We start from the raw sequence: 14,619 nt of genomic DNA on the forward strand, positions 1-14,619 counted from the left end.
AGTAAATCCGTGAACGCAGGTACTGCAGGCTTTGCAGGGAATTAAACTGCAGCAGTTTAACTGAGGCGAATGCTGGCCCCAGCTTTAACCGGAGTCTGAAATCTCCACTACATATGGCATGGTTTTCCTCTGCAGTTAGTCCTCTGTGGTGTAACTGAAGGTCAGTGATGCCATCGTCTTGACGAAAGTAACCAGTGAGATTAGTCCTCTAAATCCCCAGTACTGGGAGAGGGAGTAAGCTGTATAGGATTTGTATGATCGCATTAAGGCTGTTTTCAAGACTGCGATGGCTTCACACCTCTGCACTGACAGAGAGGTGCAACTCTGAGGTCCGTCTGCTGCTGCTCTCATCCAATTTGGGCAGCAGCTCTTTAATTATAAGTACGGGTAACACATTAGTCTGGGTACTTCCAGGGATTTGGAGCTGTGGGAATATCAGCTTCATTAACAACAGCTTTATTATTATAAAATGTGATTTATTACTTTTTGTGCTCCAAAACTGCACAGCATTTGCGAAGTACCGCACACCGAATGTCCTTCTTTTTTTTGTCCCGCATTATGTCGAGCTCCAAACTGCTCCTCTGAAAACGATGCTGTCAGCACATTATAAAACAGCCTGTGAGGAGGGCGAGGTTTAGGAGGGGCAGAAGACGGGGGGGTGCGGTGTGTTGCTGTGTCAGCGGTAGCAGGACCCCGAGCTCGAGCAATCGCCTCTTTCCGAGGGCATTTCGGTTTTGGTGGCAGTCATGTGACCCCCCGCCCCGCCCTGTCCGGCTCTCCTCTCCTCTCGTCTCCAGGCCAGGCTGCGATCCGCGGGCTGGTGGCGGAGGGCCGGCGCCTGGCCAACGCCATGCCGGGCCCGTACCGGCAGGAGCTGCTGGGCAAGTGCGAGCGCGTGGAGCAGCTGATGGCCCAGCTGGCGGAGCTGGCGGCGCGGGGCGAGGGGGAGAGCCCCCAGGCGCGGGCTGTGGCCTCGCAGCTCCAGGACTCCCTCAAGGTAACGCCGGGGCTGAGCTCAAGCCGTGGGCTGGGAGAAGATGCTTCCCCTGCGCCCCCTGCTGGCTCGAAGACTGAAGCACAGCATTGCTTCCAGTCGCGGCAGGAGTTTCAGGCACAAGAGCCCCTCTCTGCGTAGTGCAACCACAGAGCATGCCCGGATCAGTCCTGGCCTTTGGACCTTTAGAAATCAAGGCATATTCAACGTATTTCTGTAACATTAATTCTTTTAGATTGCAGCTCAAGATGGCGTGACTCGTAAGGGGATCCTCCGTTTATAATTATTGCTCTTTAAAACAATTTCGCTGTTTGTACATGGTTGTCCTCTGTGGTTTTTATCTTCTCATCAAGAGCGTCTTAAAAAAGCCGATTGTGGGACGTGTTAATTTTGGCCACTGCTTTCAGAAAGTACTTGTTAGGGGTGCTTAGATAATGCACTTCCCAAGAACACACAAATTAAGACAATCGCCACACATGAATACTATACGCTGTGAGGCTCATTTGTCAGTGGAGGATTCATTTATGAATGTGCGGTAGAAAAGATAACTTTCAGCTGATTAGATCATGCAGAGTAAACCTCATGGAAGAAGTGCTCACGATTGTGCTGTGGTCTTAAATCTGCAATGCTCCTTTAACAGGAGCTGAAGTCGAAGATGCAGGAGGCGATGACCCAGGAGGTGTCCGATATCTTCAGTGACACCACCACTCCAATCAAGCTGCTGGCTGTGGCTGCCACTGCGCCCCCCGAAGCCCCCAACAGAGAGGAGGTCAGTGCTGCCAGGCTGGCGCCACCTAGCCCCGAGAATCCTCTTTGTACTTTGTAGACCACTGGATAACTGGGACTGACAGCAGGTTCCACTATTATGTTATATGAAACTGTCAAAACGCAGGTACAGTTGGTTTGTTTGCTTATCCCTTGTTTTTTCAACTTAGGTGTTCGAGGAAAGAGCTGCCAACTTTGAGAACCATGCCAACAAGCTGGGGGTGACAGCAGAGAAGGCCGCTGCTGTTGGGACTGCAAATAAAAGCACTGTGGAGGGAATCCAGGCAGCAGTGAAGTCAGCTAGAGACTTGACTCCTCAGGTATGAGAGAGTAGGGTGATGGTCCAGGTGCCCATGCACAGAGCTGGACAGGGCACAGGTGTGTGTGTGAGAGGGCTGGCAGTCAGGCGGGGCACAGGTGTGTGTGTGTGAGAGAGGACAGGCGGCCGGGCGGGGCACAGGTGTGCAAATTTGAGCTTTGCGTAGTTTGCAAAACAGCTAGGTAGGCAAAACAGGATTGTTAGTCTGTAGAGGTAAGACCAGTATAGCTTCAGATATGTTCAGATGCATTCAGTTTTTATGTCAACAATAAAGCATGGTGTGTATCTTAAATGAATTTCAGGAAATGTGACTTGTTTCAGGGGAAAATGCGCTCCTTTCATCTGTTTCAAAGGAACTTCCACAAACCGGGCCTAGAGCCATGGTTATCAAAGGACGTGCGAGAGATACTATACACCAAGTCTCAGAGTGCAGGCTGAATGTTTTGCTGAAGAAGCTGTAAGGTGGCTGAAGAAATCTCCTTGGCTCTCCAGTGATCTCCTCTATTCAATCTCGACGCCTTTGTTTTGAAGGTGGTCTCTGCCGCCCGCATCCTGCTGAAGAACCCAGGAAACCAGGCAGCCTACGAGCATTTTGAGATGATGAAGAATCAGTGGATTGACAATGTTGAGAAAATGACAGGTAACGAAGAAGTCCTGTGCCCTGAAATTGCTGAAATTGCATTTCCTGTACACAGCACATAATGCCTTATATGCCGTGATATAAATCTAGTTTGTAGTATAGATATCTGCCAGTGGGGTATGTAACTTAACTCTGTACAGTACCTTCCTCCTGCCAACATGCAAGATAAAATTCTTCGATTAATTTCCAGTAACTGGAGAAGTTGTGCTTTGGTAACTTTTTCAGTGAGTTAAAAAATTGAATAGCATGTTCTGTCCTTTAAAACGAAATGTATTAAATAAGAAATTGTTCTCATGTCTGGCAACATTTACCTATGGTTAATTACTAGCTTATTAAAAAGGTATTTTCCCCTTGATAGAAGCTACTTGCCTAAAAGGAATGCGAAGGCTCTAATTTTATTTCTTACAGTGTGTACGAGTGCCGCTGTAAAGCTTATTTTGTGTAATATCTTGTATTGTAATATCGGTGTAACTTTGTAGTGTGGAAGTCTGATTTTTTCGGGTGTTCAGGTGTGTGTCTGGCGTCTTTCCCTCCGCAGGTTTGGTGGATGAAGCCATTGATACCAAGTCCCTGCTGGACGCCTCCGAGGAAGCCATCAAGAAGGACATTGACAAGTGCCGTGTGGCCATGGCCAACGTGCAGCCCCAGATGCTCGTCGCCGGGGCAACCAGCATCGCGCGCCGGGCCAACCGCATCCTGCTGGTGGCGAAACGGGAGGTGGAGAACTCGGAGGACCCCAAGTTCCGCGAGGCGGTGAAGGCCGCCTCGGACGAGCTGAGCACAACCATCTCCCCCATGGTCATGGACGCCAAGGCCGTGGCCGGGAACATCCAGGACCCAGGTAACGGGGCCCTCCCCAGAGTACGCCCTGTCCGGGTGTGGCCAGGCTCGGCATTCTGGGATTGAAGCGACAAATTGTTTTTCTCCGATGTGACATAGTGGCTTCTTTTATGGGAAATATAAGTTTCTAATAAATCGGAGTATTCATTTTTTTAGGTGTTCGGTAAACCATGCATGTTGCTCTTGAGTTTTCATGTAGCTGAGTTCTTGCAGACGGCTTCTTCTCGCGGCCCATGAGCCTGGCCCTGGCTGCCATCACTGAGGACTGCGCTGCTTTTAAATACTGAACTTTTTTATCAGCATAAAACCTCCAGCAACATTACTGTACTCAGTGCCTTGATTTCACTTTTCAAAGTTTTCTCTTATTTTTAATTAACATTTAAGCAATGTTCATATAATAGTTTGTGTTCATATAATACGAACTATTACGAACTAAAATACATTTTATCAGAAATTAACTTTCTGATAAAAACTTGGTTCTGAAAAGGATATTTTGAAAAAAGTGGCCTATTTTCCTTTCCACCCCGTTTCTGAGTCAAAATTGACATCATACTCACTTAATCTTAAACTATATAGGGCCTTCAGTTGTGCATATAAAAAAAAAACTCTGATCTCCTTTCAGGGCCTTTTAAGGTAGAGTAGCGTACTGAGGCCTTCCATCTAAACTTCCATCTAACATTTGCTCTACAAATGTTTCTTTAGCCAGAAGCTGAACGGTGAGTAAAATCATCCTGCTTTCAAGGCTTTAAGGTTTGGTGACTCATTGAGAGTGAGGAGCTGGTGAGTCACTGGTGGTTTGTGCTGGTTACACCGGGCTCCCATGCCTTATCCTGGGCTGCAGGTGGCCTGGCCCACTTCCCTTTGCCTGGAAGGGACAGATGGACTGGTGCTGTTGCCTGGCACCCCCCCCCCCCCAATGTAACAGGTTTAAACTGGGAGGCAGGTGCTTGATGGTGAGCATTCCCTCTCCGTACGCAGGTCTACAGAAGAGCTTCCTGGACTCTGGGCTCAGGATTCTGGGAGCCGTGGCCAAAGTACGTGAGGCCTTCCAGCCCCAGGAGCCCGACTTCCCTCCTCCCCCTCCAGATCTGGATCAGCTGCATGTAAGTTAGCACTTCCCTTCCTCTGGAGCTGTGTCCACATCATCTTTTTGTAAGTGCTGGCGTGTTTAAGGCCGTCTTTCTCTTTTAGAGACGAGGCAGCGGGTCGAGCAGTTTAGCGATTTGACTCGTGTTCAGGGTGGTACAGTGTAACCCCCCCCTTATGTGCAGGTTAACGACGAGCCTGCTCCCCCCAAGCCCCCTCTCCCCGAGGGCGAGGTGCCCCCTCCCAGACCCCCGCCCCCGGAGGAGAAAGACGAGGAGTTCCCCGAGCAGAAGGCCGGGGAGGTGGTCAACCAGCCCATGATGGTGGCGGCCAGGCAGCTGCACGATGAAGCCAGGAAGTGGTCCAGCAAGGTGAGTGTCCTCTCTCGGCTCCGGGGCCGGACTGCCCTGCCAGTGCACAGCTGTGCAAGTCTTCGGGACCTTTAACAGTGAAATGCAGTCTAACAGGAGTGCGAAATATTCCCTATTTGGTAGAGATGGTGTCTTTATCCTCTTACTCCTACCACAATAAAGAGGAGCCCCTGTGTACCCCAGGAGATTTCTCCTTTCAAAGGCTCACAGTGCAGCTTGTGTAAGTCCCCAGGCTCAGCTCGGCTTTGTCGAGAGGCCAAGGTTAGTATTCTGGCTCCCCACATGGGGACGTGCAAGCATGCACAATGATTGCCTTGCAGTGAAATACTTTGGCCCACAGTGACGTCAAAGATCTCTCCTGCCTCGTGGTGTAGAGACTCCTCAGTCTCCTGAACTGTGGCAGACATCCTTCCTAAAGGAAACGCTTCCCCACACGGCTCAGCCCCTGGCTGGCTTATTCTCCCAGCCCTCTCCTTAGCTGCGCAGCTCCAGCGCTCGAGTGGCCTGCAGTCTGGTGGAGCTGCAGCTTGGCAGGTAGGTGTCTTCCCCTCGTACCCGGAGCCACGGGGCTTAAGACATTGTAGAAGATATGGCACTGAAATTTGGAAATACGAGGGAGTGCATTCCAATTTCAGGTCTAGAACAGAAACGGTCATCTACGTAATAATGCATGCGTGTTAGATTTCTAACAAACTGATTTCTAACCCGAATCTGGTCTCGCAGATTCATCTTACTGCACAGATTTAAAACCTGAATTTGTAGCAGAAAATCTGAAGAAGCGGAAAAGCCTCTTTTTTTTTTCCCCTTTCGCCTGAAAAGGACCTCTTTTGCCCAGTATGCTACTGCTGAATACCCCTGCAAATCCTCTGCAGTTGTTTTATAAAATAGTCTGGTTGTAGTCTTTTCTATATTTATGTATCCAGAAATAAAAGTAAGTTTTAAATATTGGGGAAAAAATGGCCTTTATTCCAAACCCTTTGCTTTACAATTGTATACAGATTGTTGGTGTCCCTTCGTACACATTTCGGATAAGGTGGATTATAGCAGGAGGCCACTGTGGCTGCAAGAGAGTCAGGGATCAATTAATTACTTAAAACCAATCAAGGCAGATGAGCCAAATGGCTTCCTGTGGTCTGCCAGCTTTGTTCTCATGCTCATCTGCCAACGAATTACTTCATCCCACATCTGGATTCTTAGTTTAGATTTGACAAACCCTGGTTTCGCTGTTTACAAGTCTGCACCCCAGTCCAGTGCTTAGAAACTTTAATTATCGAAGATTATGAACTGAAACGGCTTTGCCGTCAGGAATATTCATCGGTGAATCTTCTCGTTACCAGCTGAGATTTTCCCTGTCGTGGGATTTCCTGTGAGGCTTTTTAAAGCAAAAAAAAAATTATTGTAAAGAAAGATTGTACCGTCGATATTTTTTTTAAATGACTGGGTTTACATTCCTGTTTGATCAGAGGTAAATATTTAAGGAATTTACTAAATGCTGTCAAGTTGTTCTACTAATTCAGTGCTGTTTGATTTACTTTCTTAATGACTTTTTTCCTCTTAACTGCTTTTGTCTGTAATCTCCTCTCCTGCCTGTTTTCCACCTGTGTTTTCTCTTGGCCTCTTCTGTTCCTCCAAGGTTTTAACCTGTGGAGGCCCCTCAGCGCCCGATTCTCCTCTTGTCTTCTGCCAGACTCTGTGCAGTCTCATCTTGGGGCTGTTTGCACCCTGGTGCTGCTTCAGCTTTTCTCCTTCAGTGTGAAGACGTTTCTGAGGCTATAATTGCTGTTCTGTTAGATCTAAGTCTAAACATTTCAGAATCATTAGGGAAATGATACTGTAGTTTTTAATCCTAGTCATCAAACATAGGCTCCAGTGTTAGTTTTTAATAATGATTACAAAATAATCTGACCTATCAGTGCTGTAAAAACCCTAAATTATGTCGCCATATTTATACAGTAAGCGCCAGTGTAGTTTGTCACAAAGGTTTTTTTTTCCGTTACAACACAAAACAAGTGCAACAACACTAGAGCAGGTATTAACTGTCTTTTTCAGTTTTTATTCGTATATGCGTAGTGTAGTGGATGAGGTCTTCATTGCTTGTCTTTTGTAACTGGACTGCTACTGCGACATGGGTCTTCAGCTATATTTACATTTGCATGAGTACTTATGAGATATCGGAAGGCAATATCCAGCTGTTCCCCCTGTGCTCATCAGGTCCCGTTGTGATTATTTTGACTAATTTCACCTGTGTGAATTAACTGGAGTTCACCGCAGTAGAGAAAAGATGTATTTCATACAAATCCTTTTGAGCACAGTGAACAAACTGGCTATCAGACTCTGAGTAGAGGCACACCATGACACAGCTCAAGGATTTCACCTGCATCTTAAGAATTTGCTTCAAGAAGCCTCAGCCCGCAAAGTGCAGGACAGAGGAAGATGCGCGATTGAGGGAAGACCGCCTTGCGATCAGCTGTTGCTCGGTGTATTGGGAAGAAGACGGTTGATTTTTGTGATTTGGAGAGCAGCCCTGTGCTGCACAAGCTCGACCCGGGACCGCAGGCGCAGGGAAACCAGAGGTGTTGAGGGCAGGCTGGCCTGCTGTGCGCCGTGGTGGTGACTGGAGGCTAAATCATGACCCGCTGGAGCTCAGCTGGAGCCTCCTGGAAGAGGAAGCTTTGTGTGAAGAGTCAGGAAGCTACAGCAAGAACATGCTCCCTGCATCAGGAGCGTGTCTGCAGTCTTGCTGTGCCCTGGCCACACCCCCCTGGAATCTGTCCACACCTGGGAGGAGAGGGAAGGCACTCCCAAGAGGATTGGCCCCATTCCTGGTTGAGGTCGCTTCTTACTGTTCTCACGTTGGTGCTGTGTCTTGGGGTGACCACACGCTGTGTCACGTGTCCCTATACTGCTGAAGGCCCAGAACGCAGTGCTCTTATTTTCCACTGTAGGAAGGATTGCTTTTCAATTCTAGGAACAATGTCCTGCAGGCACACTTCGTATCCTTGATTTCTGAGTGATGAAGACATTTTGTGTCTAGAGTATTTATACAGGCCATTATACACAGGGTACCTCTTCTGACTTGTGATACACCTTCACACCAAAAATATCCAGCTGCCCTGTGCACTGCTCTTTCTGAAGTGAAAGGGTTGACAGTTCTGGGTAGGCTGGACAAAAACGGTCATTGATCAGGCAACACCAGAAATTAAAAATCTGCAAGTTCTCCTCGCATGCAGTGCAAACCCCGTACCTCAGGGTAGTGTTGTACTGGGCGAAGCCCATGGCTGTCTGAAGGACGCTGCTCTGTCTGTTAGCTTGAAATCCCGCTGCCTCTACAGCAGTAGGGCCTCTCCTGTTGCCCCTTCTTGTCTTCACCCGCCCTGTAGAGCTGCTTCTCTTCCTCCTGCTCCTGGTTTCCATCTCGTGCCTCTCACACTAACTCTCTCCTTGTCTCTCCATGCTCCCTCCTCCTCCTCCTGCTCCCAAGCCCGATGTGACTGATGAGGGTATTGAAGCCGCAGAGGCGGATGTAGATATAGATGATGAGGACGAAGCCGACGATATTGAGTTCACCCTCCCCTCAGACAATGAAGATGATTACGAGCCCGAGCTGCTCTTAATGCCCACCAATCAGCCCGTTAACCAGCCCATTCTGGCTGCTGCCCGGTCTTTACACCAGGAAGCGCGCAAGTGGTCCAGTAAGGTACTCCTGCTCCCCTGCACATGGGCCGTGTCTGCATCCCAGGCGTTCGGAAACTTGACCCGGTCTTGTTGCATCACTCTTTGATCCTTGCTGGGTGCCCTTGACTTTGGATGATGAGTTTTTTTTTTGCACTTCTCGGACAAACTGATAGTGGCTTCACAAGTGCTCCGGCTTCCTTATTTTTTCTATTAAGGCTCCAGTTTAGGCTCCTGGTCCTCTGAGGGGAGAGATTGCTCTCCTTCCCAACAGCAGAGCACCTCGGTGCTGGGTCTGTGCTAGCTCACTCCTTTTTAAGTGACGTCTCACCAACCTGTGAAGCCATAGATGACAGTTTCTCAATGACTTCTCCGGGATGACGATGAGTGAAGTCATTTCACCCTTTTGCTTTGTTTTTTTTGTGGCTTCACTGAGAAAAAGAGTATTAACCACACCAAAGATGTGTTCTTAAAAATAACATATGTCTAGGGAAAAGGAAGACTGTCTGCATTTTTCTGTGCCCAGGGGGTTGAGACCATGGAAGGATTAAAACAAGGGAAGTTAAGGTACCTTATTTCTGTTGCTGCAGTGATGGACCTTCTGTCAGCAAGGCAGAATGAATAAGGTCCTATACCTGCAGACAGTGATTCTTACTTGTGCAATGAGAAAAACTAACCTCTGTTATTTCTCCTTACGAGGAGGGCCAGAGTTGATTTAGTGTTGGTTTCCCTCAGTGCTACTTTTTCAATAAAACCAAAAATAAATTGAACATCAATTTTCACTAAAATCAACCTACGTGGCAGATAACAGATTCGAGTATATTGCTTCCAGTAAATCTCAGATGACTACTTAGTTTTCTCTAGCTGAAAAAATTTAGATAACTAAAGAAACTATCGAGAAAACGGAAATGGTAATACTGTAAGTAGTTTTCTGGGGGGGGGGTGGGCAGACCTTCTTCCTTTATCATATGCATTACTAACTCCTCACGTGTTGCACGAAGGAACTGCTGCTGCCGTGCAAGGTGTGAGCCTGACGTGGAATGCTCACTAATGAACACCTGTTTGTCTGATACTGATAAGTGATGTCTGAGTATGGAGGGAGAGTGGTCAGACAGAGTACAGTGTCAGCCTTAATCCTGCAGTATGTTACAATGCTGTTAAGGTCTGGCGCAATATAACACACCAAATATTCATTGGTGGCTTAATATGTTTTCCCAGAACATATTTGCCAAACCTGCCGTCTCACCCAGGGTGCAGCTGACATTGATAAGTGGGTCACTGTATCTCATTTAACCTCGGAGAAAAAACCTGTAATGGTGAACACACTGCCCCGAAGTAGGCTACTTTAAGAGGAACAGGCTTGTTTTTCATGTGATTGTGATTTTAAATACAGACAGACGAGATATTGTAATTATCAAGGAGAGGTTTGCCATGTATATAATTATTGAGTGCACAGATGTGCCCTTACTCAGGGTAAAAAAAGATATATAGTACTGACTATTACTAGAAGTAATAACGTTTTTTCTTTTGAAAGTATTTTACACACATCTGTGTCATTGCTGCCTTGAAAATGAGTTGAACCACATTGTTATAAGTGAACAGCAGACACTGCTGAGTTTTTTTTCAGATTTTCGTGTTCTGTCAGAGTTTTGTCGCTCTTGTCGTGTCTTTTTAGAATGCCAGTTTCTTTGCCACGGGTGCTTCTCTTGTTTGCGATGCATTGAAAATGTTGCGTTTTTGCATTTTGTCAACCTCCCCTGCGAACTGTCGCCGCGCCTCGTCTCCTCTGCGCCTCTTCTTTTCCTCCCGCCCTCCCTTCACCTCTGTCGCCCTCCGCCCCAGGGCAACGACATCATCGGCGCGGCCAAGCGCATGGCGCTGCTGATGGCGGAGATGTCCCGGCTGGTGCGGGGCGGCAGCGGGAACAAGCGCGCCCTGATCCAGTGCGCCAAGGACATCGCCAAGGCCTCCGACGAGGTCACCCGGCTGGCCAAAGAGGTGGCCAAGCAGTGCACCGACAAGAGGATCCGCACCAACCTGCTGCAGGTCAGTCCCCCCCTTCACACGTCTGTCTGTCTCTGTCCCCCGACGCTCCTGCTGACTCACCTCTCCCCCTTCACACTGTCTGTCTGTCCCCCACACTCCTGCTGTCTCACCTCTCCCCCTTCAAACTGTCTGTCTGTCTGTCCCCCACACTCCTGCTGTCTCACCTCTCCCCCTTCAAACTGTCTGTCTGTCTGTCCCCCGACGCTCCTGCTGTCTCACCTCTCCCCCTTCAAACTGTCTGTCTGTCTGTCCCCCACACTCCTGCTGTCTCACCTCTCCCCCTTCAAACTGTCTGTCTGTCTGTCCCCCACACTCCTGCTGTCTCACCTCTCCCCCTTCAAACTGTCTGTCTGTCCCCCGACACTCCTGCTGACTCACCTCTCCCCCTTCAAACTGTCTGTCTGTCTGTCCCCCACGCTCCTGCTGTCTCACCTCTCCACCTTCACACTGTCTGTCTTTCCCCCACGCTCCTGCTGTCTCACCTCTCCCCCTTCACACTGCTGTCTGTCTGTCCCCCACACTCCTGCTGTCTCACCTCTCCCCCTTCAAACTGTCTGTCTGTCTGTCTGTCCCCCACACTCCTGCTGTCTCACCTCTCCCCCTTCAAACTGTCTGTCTGTCCCCCGACACTCCTGCTGTCTCACCTCTCCCCCTTCACACTGTCTGTCTGTCCCCCGACACTCCTGCTGTCTCACCTCTCCCCCTTCACACTGTCTGTCTGTCTGTCTCGGATATACGTGTAAACGCATTTTCCAAAACACCTAAGCAAAAATAGGTTGCATCTCTGAGCTTTTGATAGCCTACAGCACGGTTGCCTGCCTTCCCTGGAGCTCAGGCCTTTTCCTCTTCAGGTGTGTGAGCGAATCCCCACCATCAGCACGCAGCTGAAGATCCTGTCCACTGTCAAGGCCACCATGCTGGGCCGCACCAACATCAGCGAGGAGGAGTCGGAGCAGGTAACCTTCCTGCTACTCGGTGTCTGGGTGTCGTACTGCGAAGGGGAGGTTGAGGATCTTGACGGGATGGGGCAGGGGGGTTTACAGCATCAGTGGATCCAAGAGTGGAGCTGCATTCAGGTGGCACCACTGTTTTCTGCCCACCCACTCTGTAATTGCCAGTTGATCGTTATCTTGCCTTAATGGCCACAACTCTTCCGTCTCAAGCGGAAGATTAGAATGGCTAGAAGATTATTAGGTTGGAAAGGCGTCTTCAAGCAGTGGGTAGGGATCAAAGGCCCTGCAGCTCTCTAGGACCCCGAGAGAGGGGCGGCTGCTCTGCAGGACCGAGACACGAGTCTCGGGGGGTCCGTTGTCCTCGATGATGATTTCCGTTCTCTGCCCGCTCGCCCCCAGGCCACCGAAATGCTGGTGCACAACGCCCAGAACCTGATGCAGTCCGTCAAGGAGACGGTGAGAGAAGCCGAGGCGGCCTCCATCAAGATCCGCACGGACGCTGGGTTCACCCTGCGCTGGGTGAGGAAGACGCCCTGGTACCAGTAAGGGCAGCTCGGCTCCCCCAAACACTACGCAGCCAGCCCTGCAGGGTGTAACAGAGGGGTCAGAGCCGCGGGCCAGAACCATCAGGCGTCACCTGGGGTAGAAGGAATGTTTGCAGGACAAGAACTTAACCTTAACCTTTGCTCGGATGTTTTGTATAAAAAGTTTATTCTTTTGAATATTAACTCCACACCGTTTTTTTTTTTTGCAGATGTATGTTCATTGTATAACATGATTTTATTTAGAAGACCAACAAGACAGTATAAGCTTAATTAACAGCTGAGAGACAAAAATACTCTAATCGTAAGGAAACACGATAAATATGTAATTTAAATCATTGGCATTTTTGGGTGTCCCCTGTGTATTAATACTACTGCTCAGATGAAGCTAGCCTGGATTGACAGAACGATTATTCTGCGTAGTGATTCATGGTCACGATTGTTATTGCGTGGAGAAAAGCTGGATTTAAAGAAACCACTGACTTTTTTTAACTTAGTCAGCACAAAAAAGTGTCCATGTGGGTTATGTTTTTTCCTAAATGATATCTCTTAGTAACTGTCAGTATCCAAACGTATTAGAATTCAAACTGCGGCAGATCTCACCGTTTGGCTATAAACACACTATAAAAGATGTTTCGTGTTCTGGCTGCTTCACACTAAATGAACGGAATGTTTCCTGTTTCAGAAATACTTTGATATATTTATACTGTAAAAGGAGGCTGAGAATTGTGAATGATTTGGCAATTTCTTTATTACCATAATGCCTTCTATAGCCAAGTCATAAATTATGCCAAAGATGTCTTTTTTTTCTGAATGGATTGTTCGATGTTTCATTGTTTTTTGTGTATTTTAGCAATATCTCTCACACACGGTGTCTGAAAACACTAACTTCACTCAGCACTGCATACTACCAACCAAGGCCCATTTTTTTCCAGCAGTGTAAAAACCTGTCATCTGTCCATGACTGTCGAATAACAGCGCCAACACCGACGACACGCTTTCTTGAACATGGTAAAGACAGTTCTGGAAAATGGTCTTTCAAATTAGAGCCTTTGTATAAATTGAGCATTTTCTAAGGTCTGTCTGTGAGAAATCATGAAAACAAAAGCTGTTGCTGTGAAATTAGACTAGTCACTTTTGAAGTGAAAACACCAAATGGTACAAAGCCTAGTGGAGTGGGTTGTGGGGAAAATCCTTTTCTCAGCTGAAAATCTCCATTACGGTTCCTGACTGTAAGTTGGCTGTTGGCCGAGGGCAGATAGCAGCGTCGATTAACTGGCTGGGCAGAAGCTACGCTCTTTGCGTCCTGTGTAGTTGTCTGGCAGCCCTGGCAAGGTTGCTGGAATTCCCCAGGGGAACATAGCTTTCTAGCTGTGCTTCAGGGGGGTCCTTTGGAGTGGCCAGCACTGACCTTCTGCCTATTTTAATCTCCGGCCGATTCTGCGGTCCCACGGGGGGGCCTGTGCGTTTTCATTTTTGTGTGCGCCGCTGGGCACTTTCTCTGCGTGGCAGCCTTCCTTGCCACCTGCGGGGCGGTGCAACCAGCGCCCGCTGTCGTGTTCTTACAGGGGGCGCGGGTACGAGTCGGTCGGCGGGCGATGCTTTTCCGTCTTTCCGCTGACACACGACACCGGGGGCCCAGCCGTAGCTCTCACAAGTGCCGATGTAACGCCAGGCAGCAGGGCACTGTTACAGCAGGTGATATTTTTAACACGCAAGACAGGCCTGTGGAGCGAGCGGAATGACGTTTTAGATAGCCTTTTTTTTCTAACTGTGTGAATGAAAACTTACTGCATTTTGAATGTAAATATAAAACTTTTGCAGTCTTGTTTTACAGTATCCTCTGAAGCCATCTGATCTATGTGCCTTTTGAATAAAAGTTTGATAGTTTATCATTTTAATGCTTGTTTTTTTTATTTAATACATTTTAATCTATTGTATGTCCAGTTTTTACATGCATTTGTTTTAGGTAAGACTGGAAATCCCACAGATTGTGTGCTATTTTCTGCGGTGACTTTTGACCACCAAGTGCAGCTGTCATGGGCCTGGGTAATAAAACATTTTATAACCATGTTGGTATGCACAATTTGAGCCTCGTCCTGCTTTGAACCTCTATTTCCTGCAATTACTGAGCTGATGGGTCGTGGGTGAAGTTCAGACAGCCAGTGTTGCTGTTTTTTGTATTGTAAAAATAGTGGTTACATAGCTTCCCTTTGCTGCAAAACCTGTGCATGGCGGATCAATGAGATCAACCATGATCCCAAGAAATGTGATTGGAGCAGGACGGACAGGATCACAATAAGCTGAATCTGGAATCTGCTCCTTCTGAACAGATACCCTCTGGTGGCCACATCTGGAATCTATTCCCTTGTACTTCTGCTCCACAGTGTA

The 14,619-nt window shown here is 48.1% G+C and overlaps 1 protein-coding gene across 4 annotated transcripts in view; it reads left to right on the forward strand.

Annotated features, from left to right (window-relative positions):
• vcla (vinculin a) overlaps positions 1–14,128 on the forward strand; it is a 47,438-nt gene extending 33,310 nt beyond the window's left edge. For 2 of the 4 annotated variants that reach the window (XM_088916426.1, XM_088916425.1), the window contains exons 12-22: positions 798–997; positions 1,635–1,763; positions 1,930–2,079; positions 2,610–2,718; positions 3,257–3,559; positions 4,537–4,661; positions 4,830–5,015; positions 8,497–8,712; positions 10,530–10,733; positions 11,585–11,689; positions 12,086–14,128. In XM_088916426.1, the coding sequence (XP_088772552.1) occupies positions 798–997; positions 1,635–1,763; positions 1,930–2,079; positions 2,610–2,718; positions 3,257–3,559; positions 4,537–4,661; positions 4,830–5,015; positions 8,497–8,712; positions 10,530–10,733; positions 11,585–11,689; positions 12,086–12,232 (1,874 nt within the window). In that variant the 3' untranslated portion in view covers positions 12,233–14,128. The remainder of the gene's footprint in view (positions 1–797; positions 998–1,634; positions 1,764–1,929; positions 2,080–2,609; positions 2,719–3,256; positions 3,560–4,536; positions 4,662–4,829; positions 5,016–8,496; positions 8,713–10,529; positions 10,734–11,584; positions 11,690–12,085) is intronic. The other 2 variants (XM_088916429.1, XM_088916428.1) reach the window with 1 other exon arrangement.
• The last annotated feature ends 491 nt before the right edge of the window (positions 14,129–14,619 follow it).

This window comes from Atractosteus spatula, chromosome 5, assembly GCF_055471065.1.
Source record: "Atractosteus spatula isolate fAtrSpa1 chromosome 5, fAtrSpa1.hap1, whole genome shotgun sequence".
Taxonomy (NCBI): domain Eukaryota; kingdom Metazoa; phylum Chordata; class Actinopteri; order Semionotiformes; family Lepisosteidae; genus Atractosteus; species Atractosteus spatula.